The sequence below is a fragment of the Urocampus carinirostris genome, chromosome 15 (assembly GCF_059441175.1).
Source record: "Urocampus carinirostris isolate Australia breed hairy pipefish chromosome 15, RoL_Ucar_1.0, whole genome shotgun sequence".
NCBI lineage: Eukaryota > Metazoa > Chordata > Actinopteri > Syngnathiformes > Syngnathidae > Urocampus > Urocampus carinirostris.
Window position 1 is genome coordinate 29081867 of NC_142363.1, and position 11042 is coordinate 29092908.

Below are 11042 nucleotides of genomic sequence, written 5' to 3' on the forward strand. Positions count from 1 at the left end.
GAGTAAAATATTTACAAATACAGTACAGAATAGTAAAATACTGTTTTCTCTATGCCGTCAACCCAACATGCTATTCACATTCATCTTTTTCGGCCAATTGCAGGCTGTGTTTTGCCCCTTTAGCCTATGCAGCCTGTAAATGATAAAATGGATCCGCCCCCTTTACCTCAGAATAACTTTAGCCAATAGTGATTGATTCAACTGATGATTGACACATCTTTTTCGGCCAATTGCAGGGTTTGTTTCGCCGCTTTAGCCTATGCGAGCCTGTAAATGATAAAAAGGATCCGCCCCCTTTACCTCTGAATAACTTTAGCCAATAGTGATCGATTCAAATGATGATTGACACATTGGTTAGCCAATGAAATGCCGGTATATAAATCCCAGCATACACCGCGGACTACTTGGCGTTCTGGGGAAAATCTAGTCGGCGGCTTCTTTCGTTAGTTGCAAGACTTTGCGGCTTAATATTGATCCATATATAAGGCGCACTGTATTATAAGGTGCATGGTCAGCTTTTGAAAAAGATTAAGACTTTTAGGTGCGCCTTATAGTGTGGAAAATACGGTAATTGAAAGTAATCCAGTTAAAGTAACCCTACCCAACCCTGGTGACTGATAAGATTAGCTAAAAACGAATGTGGTGCTCCATATGGTGTGAGACGAGTTTAAAAAAAAAAAAAAAGAAAAAAAACTTGCCTCTTTAATTCAATCGGGCAATCGATTATTTGTCTTAAATCGATTATTTGTTGAAATAATCTATTGACCACCCATTTATGCTACAATATTGATAAAATCATTTTCATTATTTATTTTCCTTCCCGACCAGACATACAAGATACAGGCAGGTCTCCTCAACGAAATTCCAAATCCTTTCATTTTTCCCAGTAAAGCGCAGAAAAACCCTAAACATTTTTTTCCTTCCCTCAACCTAGTCAGTCAAGAAAGGCTGGGAAAAACAAACATTATGCAGACGGGCTCCACGCGGCGTGAAGATTCCTGCACTTGACCTTGACCCGACCTGCACTTTGACCTACCTCAATATTCCTCTTGACAAAGTTCTTCTGTCTTTTTCTGCTATAGGAGGCGTCGCCGTGGCTCCCTTCGTCGGTATCCTCGCATTCAGATTCTGAGCGTTTCATCGAGTGGTCGTCACCTGTCGATGAGAAGATATTTCGGATGCCACAGGGGTGGTTAAACTACAAAATGCTGCATTACATCGATTTTAGCTAACCTGCATTGGCTCCCTGTTAGCTTAAGATGTGATTTTAAGGGTCTGTTGGTATTATACAAAAATCATGCATGGACTTGCTCCCTCATATCTTTCAGATTAAATATCCCCCTATGTTTCGGTACGGAGCCTTCGCTCTGAAAATGCTGGTCTACTCGGGATCCCAAGAGCCAAGAAGAAATCGCAGGTTGGAGAGCGTTCTCCATTCGGGCCCCAGTGTTGTGGAATGCTCTTCCCCCTGAGATTCGATCTGCAACCTCAGTGGAACTGAAATCACACCTTTCTATAGTATATGAATAACCTATATTCTATGCTGACAATATCTATGTATTATTTATTATTGCAACATCCATTGCAGCCTGGTCATCCTGGAAGGGGGATGACCTCATGTGCGGTCCCCTTCTCAAGGTTTCTTCCTTTTCCTTATGTTGAGGTTTTTGAGTTTTTCCTTGCCCTCATGTCGGTTTTAGATCAGGTGATGTTGTCATAAGTTTCTTCATTTACCTCATGTTAAGGTTTTTTAGTTTTCCCTTCCCTTCATGTAGGTTTTAGATCAGGTGATGTGTAATAGTAGTCTGTAGTTTGCACTAATCTGTGGTCTGTGCAGCCCTTTGAGACTCTTTGTGATTAAGGGCGATACAAATAAACATGACTTGACTTGATTATCAACAGTTCGTGTATTGTGGTCCGAGCATACAGCACGCAGCAAATGGTCTCATTAAGGCAGGGTAAGGAGGGCCTGTGTGCGCAACTGTGATAGGCTGGTGTATGCTGTCAGTCAAAGAGTCAGGGCGGACAGGTGCACAATTCAACGTGTCCAACTACCTGAAACTAATTACAAATGCACGGATCCAGCTAGATTTTAGCAGCTTGTTATACTGAAAATAAATTTATCAATAAATCAGACTCTGAGGAAAGCCAGAAGAACGCAAAGAAATGGTCATCACTAGCAGGTGCTTCGTGGATTGTTATGGTTTTGGGAAGCGACTGAGGCGGCGTCTGGAAAGAAGCTAATAGCGAGGCTAGCCTGACACCTCTCTTAAGCCACCACTGCCGAGCCTGTTTCTCACCAATGCCAGATCCATTATCCATGAAATGGATGACTTGGAGCTACAATTTGTGAACGGTTGTATTTTAATTATCGCACAGACCTGCCTCAGTGCAGGGAGCCCAGATGCTAGTGTGCAGCTAGCCAGACGCTTTCTAAATTGCTTTCTTGCACTGAAAGGAAAAGCCCTACAATTTTATTGTACTTTTGTATAATAACAATAAAGGCAATTCATTTAACTGCAAATGTGTTTTATTTGTGGATCTATTGTTGTTAAGTTGTGACAGTCGTATACTCTCAATGCAAGTTTTACCGTAGGCGGTTTTTATGAAGGGGCGTCGCTACTTAGCGGATTTTCATAATTTTTTCACCTTTTGGTCCCGATAAACCGCCGTAACTGAGGGATTACTGTAATCCCTTACTATGTCGCAGTTTACTCATCGCAGTTTTGCTACTTTGTGGATTTTCATCATGCATTGTTTTCTGCATTTTGATTGGCTAAACAGTTGTCCCGCCTCTTCTTTGACTGTGTGTAAATTACGTTGCAGTCTGAGTAGTGAAAGTATGTAAAACAGGTTGATGAATCTACTGCACTTATATGTAAATCTTTTTCATTTTTCAAGTTTCTCTTAAAGCCATTACGTCAACAAAGGTCTCTGGACTGACAAAAGCACCAAAAGGCAGGGGATGATGCTTTCCAACTTCCCGACCTGCTAAACTTGCTCTCGAGCCACATGTGGCTCTTTGGCGCTCCCTAGTGGCTCCCTGGCGCCTTTTCAAAAATGTTTGGTAAAATATATGGTTTCTGTAGGAGGACAAACACATTCGTAATGTTTTCCAATATATAGACATAAACAGTATGTGTTTCCTTGCACAGAAGCCTTATATAAGGCTTCAGATTCTTGCAGATCCAGGCATATTTTTTATTTTTTTGGGCCAATATGGCTCTTTCAACATTTTGGGTTGCCTAAAGGAAGGTATTGTAAGAGTTCATAATGTCCACATGAGGGCGACCATGTATCAAGTGGAATAAAAACATAGTGTCCTCAAATAACATTTGCCTCTTAGTGCAATGCATGCAGCAAGAGTAATTTTAAACCTATAAGTTGGAAGTTTAGAAGTTATTTGTAAAAAAATCAAATAAAAAAGTAAAGTTTATGAGATACAGTAGTTTTATTTGTTAAACAAATGCTTGAGCCAGTAAATTCCCTTTGTATTTTAGTTTTGATGTATAATAGAGTATTTAATAAATACATAAATAAAGGTTCCTACTTATTGGATACACTGTATAATGAAAATATGTATTAAATGGTAAGAAAATACACTACGAATTAAAATGTATTAATTTGTTGTCACTTTTGTCCCCAGTGCCCCCCAACTTTCAAATAGCTTGCTTCATTTTTCTTCACTTGCTATTTTTGTCAGGCATTTACTTAATTTATCAAGATATTTTTTTCAAATATAATGAGAAAAATAACCTTCTGAGTTAGCCATACTGCAATTGGAGTTATTCAATGCGCGTGGGTGGCACAGTTCTGAGTTCATGGGATCAAACATTCCTGTGTGGAGTTTGCATGTTCTCCCCGTGCTTGTGTGGGTTTACTCCGGGCACTCCCAATTCCTCCCGCATGTCGGGTTGATTGGCCAGTCTAAATTGTCCCTAGGTGTGAATGAGCGAGCAAATTGTATGTGTCTGTGTGCTGTGTGATAGCTGGGATGGGCTCCAGCACCCCCGTGACCCTACTGAGGATAAGCGGTGCAGATAATGGATGGATGTTTCTGAGCTGTCCAAAACGAATTGGATTAAATGGTTTATTTATAAATTTTAAAAAAAGAAATATAACATGTACTCGGAACTATCTGCATGTTTCTTTTATCATATCATTGCTGCTTTTCTAAAAAGCATTATCTCCGTTTATTTGTCATTTTTTTCTTTATCTTTACCCGAATGGAATGTGCAGAAAAAAATGCAAAACAAGTTTTTTTTAAAAGCCCAAAAATCGATATATTTGTTTTTAAAATGGAGGTGACGATATTATACATATTGGATAGGCCTACATTATCTTTTTCCCTTATGTAAGGCCAAGGTATCAGATTCAAGACAGTATCGGTAGATACAAAAATTAAATTAAACATTTTCGAATCCCCAGGGCCCTTTACAACGTCTTTTAACCCCATGCGGCCGGTGACTCAAACGTTTACCCATCTTTTCTCGTCCTCTAGGCTGCAATCTCCAATATATTTGTGATATTTCTGTTTGTGCCCAAGTTATTTGAAAATAAATATTGAATCACAAAATATACAATATATTTATAAGAGTGCATGACATGCTCACAGTTCAGTCAGTCAGCACGTTCCAGTAGAAGGGGGTTAAAAAGCTTAGAGCGCCATCTAGTGCTAATTCCTATTAAGAAGGCCCATACTGTACTTACTCTCGAGGAGTTTTTGAAGTCTTTTATCCAGTTCAATATCACCGGTCTGATTTTGAAGCAGGGATTCAATGTCCTCTCTCTCTGGAGAACCTACAAGGAACTCGAAAAATCTTAGATGAATGTGATGATGGTAGCCAGGGAATTAAAGTAGACCCCCGAGATACGACATTAATTCGTTGCGTGGTGGGGATCGCAAAGTGAAATAGCTGTATAGCGGGGGACAAAAACTTTAGATAAATAGTCCCGAACTCCAGATACAAACATTAAAATAACAAAATAGAATGCAGTAAGTACTACTCATGTGTAATATATGTGTAAAGGATTAAATAAATACACATAATAAGTCAAGTCAAATCAAGTCATGTTTATTTGTGACGCCTTTAATCACAAGGAGTCTCAAAGAGCTGCACAGACACTGGATGATTGCAAGCCACAGATTATTATTACACCATCCCCTGATCTAAAATCTACATGAGGGCAAGGAAATACTCAAAACCTCAACATGAGGTAAATGAAGAAACCTATTACACTAACCCCTAATTTAAAACGTACATGAAGGCAAGGAAAACCTCAAAAACCTAGACATGCGGTAAATCAAGAAACCTATTACACCATCCCCTGATCTAAAACCTACATGAGGGCAAGGAAAAACTCAAAAACCTCAACATGAAGTAAATGAAAAAACCTATTACACTATCCCCTGATCTAAAATGTACATAAAGGTAAGGAAAAACTCAAAAACTTCAACATGAGGTAAATGAAGAAACCTCGAGAAGGAACTGCAAATAAGGTAATCCCCCTTCAATAACCAATAATACATCAAAAAATATACATTTAAAGGAAATTAGAAACTCTGTTTACCTTTGGTGTGGTATGACCTGAGCTAGTCGAGTGGAGTAGCGGGTGGATGCACACAGGAACTGCAACGCCGGTTTAAAATGAAACTGATTTAAAACTTCCACCTGTAAGGATTGTAATGCCCTTAGAATATTCCCTTACTTTAATCGCCTCTTAATTTATGATGAAAGTCTTGATCGTTGATTGGTTACAGCCATGCAACTTAGCAAGGTTAACAATTTGTTTGCCCTCTTCGTATTTCTTGTTAATCACAGGCTTCGTGGACCCATAGCTAATATAATACAAAAAGTAAAGTAAAGACCGGCGTTTTTAGAGGGCGCACAAAATAATGTGTTGTGGATGTCATATAGTGGGGGGAAAGCCGTAAAGAGGGGCCTAAAAGCATCTTAGTTTCGATTTTTTGAAAAGTGAACACGTCATAAGACGGGGGTCTACTGTAATGAATTTGCTTACCAATGGGCTCCTCCAAAGCCCAAAAAAGCTTTGCGTTCATTGCTTCTTGGCTGGTTTCTGAGTGGCCTTCAGGTAAGGTATCCTAGGGAAAATAAACAAAATTGGGGACAAGTGAGAAGGAGCTTTTTTGTTAGTGTTCGGTGAGAGAATAAGGAAGAGTAAAATGGGAAAAGAAAAAAAAATCTCAGGAATTGTAAAATGCAGTATACAGTGAAGAAAATAAGTATTTGAACACCCTGTTATTTTGCTATTTCTCCCAATTAGAAATCAGGGAGGGGTATGAAATTTTCATTGTAGGTGCATGTCCACTATGAGAGAGATAAACTAAAAAGAAAAATAGAGAAATCGCAATGCAATGTTTTTACGATTTATTTGTGTGGTATAGCTGCAATAAAGTATTTGAACATCTGAGAAAATTAATGTTAATATTTGGTAAAATAGCCTTTGTTTGCTATTACAGAGGTCCTCCACACAGATCTTCTCTAGATCAGTCAGGTTTCTGAGCTGTTGCTGAGAAACACAGAGTTTGAGCTTCCTCGAAAGATTTTCGATTGGGTTCAGGTCTGGAGACTGGCTGCGCCATGCTAGAACCTTGATATGCTTCTTACGGAGCCACTCCTTGGTTTTCCTGGTTATGTGCTTCGGGTCGTTGTCATGTTGGAAGACCCAGCCACGACCCATCTTTAATGCTCTGACTGAGGGAAGGAGGTTGTTCCCCAAAATCTTACAATACACGGCCCCAGTCATCCTCTCTTTAATGCAGTGCACTTGTCCTGTCCCATGTGCGGAGAAACACCACCAAAGCATGATGCTACCACCCCCATGCTTCATAGTAGGGATGGTGTTCTTCGAATTGTACTCTTCATTCGTCTTCCTCAAAACACACATAGTGAAATTATGATCAAAAAGTTCTGTTTTGGTCTCATCTGATCACACAACTTTTTCCCATGACTCCTCTGCATCATCCAAATGGTCATATGCAAATTTAAGACGGGCCTTGACATGTGCTGGTTTAAAAAGGGGAACCTTTCGTGCCATGCATGATTTCAAACCATGACGTCTTAGTGTATTACCGACAGTAACCTTGGAAACGGTGGTCCCAGCTCTTTTCAGGTCATTGACAAACTCCTGTCGTCTAGTTCGGGCTGATTCCTCACCTTTCTTAGAATCATTGAGACCTCACGAGGTGATACATTGGAGTGCAGGCGGACTTCTAATGGGCGGACTAACAGGTCTTTCAGGGTCAGAATTCTAGATGATACACAGGTGTTCAAATACCTATTTGCAGCTGTATCACACAATTGTTAAAAAAAATCATGCATTGTGATTACTGAATATTTCTTTTTAGTTTATCTCTCTCACAGTGGACATGCACCTACGATGACAATTTCAGGCTCCTCCATGATTTCTAAGTGGGAGAACTAGCAAAGTAGCAAATAGCAGGGTGTTCAAATACTTATTTTTTTCAATGTATATCAAAAATTCCAAACAATAAAGTCATTTTTTTTAAATAAATATGATATGATAATTTGCTCATATGAATCGATAGAAGAAGAATCCAAAGTCATTTTGGGAGTGGGTCTCTTCTAGGCCTTTGGCATCAATCTGTCATCCCTTTTTTTCTATAAGGTGATTTGTTCACTTTGTGATGGGATGTTTGTTGCAACATGATTGAAAAGGAAAAAAAAATAAACAAGATAATACACAAAAATACGAAGTCTGCACGTTTATTCACGTAATTGAAAAAAGTGGAACATTACCATTATTGGGGAAAAAAACGAGATGCAGATGTGTTATTGTTTAATGCGTCTGTTTTTTACCATAAGCTCTTGCCAGAGTTCAGCCTGGCGTTGTTTCCTTTGACGCTTGGCTTCTTTTTCCCTGCACATGCACGCAGACAGTATGTCATCCAGCCTCCTCATTTCCTCGATGGCCTTCTGCAGCCTAGGGTCTTGTTTTTCTTCATCAGTTGCATTTACATCATATTTACCTGGAAGAGATGCGCATACACCTTCTTACAATTACTTCCTAAAATACTTGAAAAAGTAGTGGCACAGCAGCTGAATGATTTCATGTCCGAGAACAATCTCTTTGAATCAATGCAATCAGGATTCAGGGCTAACCACTCTACTGAGACAGCTCTGATTAAGGTAACCAATGATCTCCTACGGGCAATGGACTCGGGCGCATCATCACTTTTGCTGCTGCTGGACCTTAGTGCTGCATTTGACACAGTGGACCATAATATCTTGCTAGAACGGTTGGAAAAATGGATTGGTCTCTCAGGAAACGTCCTATTATGGTTCAGATCCTACCTCTCAGATAGGACACACTGCGTTAAATATGGCGAATTGACATCTGAGCCATTTAGTGTTACTTGTGGTGTTCCGCAGGGTTCAGTGCTTGGCCCCCTTCTTTTCAGCATTTATATGCTTCCACTGGGTGATATTATTCGCAAGTATAATGTCAGTTTCCATTGCTACGCAGATGACACTCAACTCTATCTCCCGATGGCGGAATCTGCCACACTAAACTGTGGAAATTTGGAGGCCTGCCTCACTGAGATAAAAGAGTGGATGTCACTCAATTTCCTGCGTCTCAACTCTGAAAAGACTGAAATGTTAGTTATTGGTCCATCTAAGTTCCGTGACTTGTTCTCTAAAACCGCTGTGAACATAGACAATTGCCACATCACACAGAGCGACTCACTTAAAAATTTAGGTGTCATTTTCGACCCCGATCTGTCCTTTCAAACACATGTGAAGAAAATTACTAGAACCGCTTTCTTCCATCTCCGTAACATTGCTAAAATTCGTCCTATACTTTCTCAGTCGGATGCGGAAATCATAATTCACGCGTTTGTTACCTCCCGTCTCGACTACTGTAATGCACTACTTTCCGGTCTTCCGATGACCAGACTCAAGAGTCTTCAGCTGGTACAAAATGCTGCAGCGTGGCTTTTAACAAGGACAAGAAAGTACGATCACATCACCCCAATTTTGGCTAACCTGCATTGGCTCCTTGTTAGCCTAAGATGCGATTTTAAGGTTCTCCTACTACTATACCAAATCATACATGGACTTTCCCCCTCATATCTTTCAGATCTGATCTCCCCCTATGTCCCGGCCCGAAGCCTTCGTTCCGAGAGCGCCGGTCTCCTGGTGATCCCAAGAGCCAAGAAGTGTTCCGCTGGTTCGAGAGCGTTCTCCATCCGGGCACCGGTGTTGTGGAATGCTCTTCCCCCTGAGATCCGATCTGCGACCTCGGTGGAAATGTTTAAATCTAGGCTTAAAACTCACTTCTACTCTATAGCATACGAATAACCTAAACTTCTTATATGTAATACCTTGTGAAGCCCTTAGAGACTAATTGTGATTAAGGGCTATACAAATAAAAATGACTTGACTTGACATGTTGAATACATTATATCCCAAACCTTATCTGGTCAGAATGTATGATTACTGGACTGTCTCAGAAAATTAGAATATTGTGATAAAGTTCTTTATTTTCTGTAATGCAATTAAAAAAACAAAAATGTCATACATTCTGGATTCATTACACATCAACTGAACTATTTCAAGCCTTTTATTATTTGAATATTGCTGATTTTGGCTTACAGCTTAAGAAAACTCAAAAATCCTATCTCAAAAAATTAGAATACTTCCTCAGACCAAGTGAAAAAAATAATTTTATAACAGCAAAACTAAATCAAACATTTGAAAATGTCCATTGATGCACTCAGTACTTGGTTGGGAATCCTTTTGCACGGGTTACTGCATCAATCCGGCGTGGCATGGAGGCAATCAGCCTGTGGCACTGCTGAGGTGTTATTGATGCCCAGGATGCTTCGATAGCGGCCTTCAGCTCATTCGCATTTGTAGGTCTGGTGTCTTTCATCTTCTTCTTAACTATACCCCACAAATTCTCGATGGGGTTCAGGTCAGGGGAATTAGCAGGCCAATCAAGGACAGTGATGCCATGGTCAGTGCACCAGTTACTGGTGGTTTTGGAACTGTGGGCAGGTGCCAGATCATGCTGGAAGATGAAATCCTCATCTCCATAGAGCTTTTCAGCAGATGGAAGCATGTAGTGCTCTAAAATCTCTTGGTACAGAATTGCATTTACTCTGGACTTGATGAAACACAGTGGACCAACACCAGCAGCTGACATGGCTCCCCAAACCATTACTGACTGTGGGAACTTCACACTGGATTTCAAGCAACTTGGATTTTGTTCCTCTCCAGCCTTTCTCCAGACTCTGGCGCCTTGACTTCCAAATGAAATGCAAAACTTGCTTTCGTCTGAAAAGAGGACTTTGGACCACTCTGCAACTGTCCAGTGCTTCTTCTCCATAGCCCAAGTCAGACGCTTCTTCCGTTGTCTTGAGTTCAGAAGTGGCTTGACCATGGGAATACTGCTATTGTAGCCCATTTCCCGGACACGTCTGTGAACTGTGGCTTTTGATACCTGGACTCCAGCTTCAGCCCACTGTCTTTGAAGCTCCCCCAAATTCTGGAAGCGGCTCTTCTTCACAATTTTGTTAAGGCTGCGGTCATCTCTCTTGGTTGTGCAGCGTTTCCGGCCACATTTTTCCCTTCCAACAGACTTTTTGTGGATATGCTTTGAAACTGGACTCTGTGAACAGCCTGCTCTTTGAGAAATTTCTTTTTGTGTCTTACCCTCCTGATGGAGGGTATCAATGATGGTCCTCTGGACAGCAGTCTTCCCCATACTTATGATTTAGTTTACTGAACCAAGCTGAGTGTTTTTAAGGCTCAGGAAACCCTCGCAAGGTGTTTCGAGTTATATAGATGATTCAGGTGATTAGTTGAATAGCCTACTTGTATACTTTTTCATGATATTCTAATATTTTGAGATAGGATTTTTGAGTTTTCTTAAGCTGTAAGCCAAATTCAGCAATATTAAAATAATAAAAGGCTTGAAATAGTTCAGTTGATGTGTAATGAATCCAGAATGTATGACATTTTTGTTATTTTAATTGCATTACAGAAAATAAAGAA

At 40.2% G+C, this 11042-nt stretch overlaps 1 protein-coding gene across 1 annotated transcript in view; it reads right to left on the bottom strand.

Moving 5' to 3' along the window:
• The window catches only part of fsip1 (fibrous sheath interacting protein 1), a 92000-nt gene that overhangs the window by 78626 nt on the left and 2332 nt on the right, over positions 1–11042 (bottom strand). The window contains exons 2-5 of the mRNA XM_088354392.1: positions 7842–8011; positions 6022–6103; positions 4711–4800; positions 1037–1155 (exon numbers count right to left, since the gene is read on the bottom strand). Of these exons, the coding sequence (XP_088210518.1) occupies positions 1037–1155; positions 4711–4800; positions 6022–6103; positions 7842–8011 (461 nt within the window). The remainder of the gene's footprint in view (positions 1–1036; positions 1156–4710; positions 4801–6021; positions 6104–7841; positions 8012–11042) is intronic.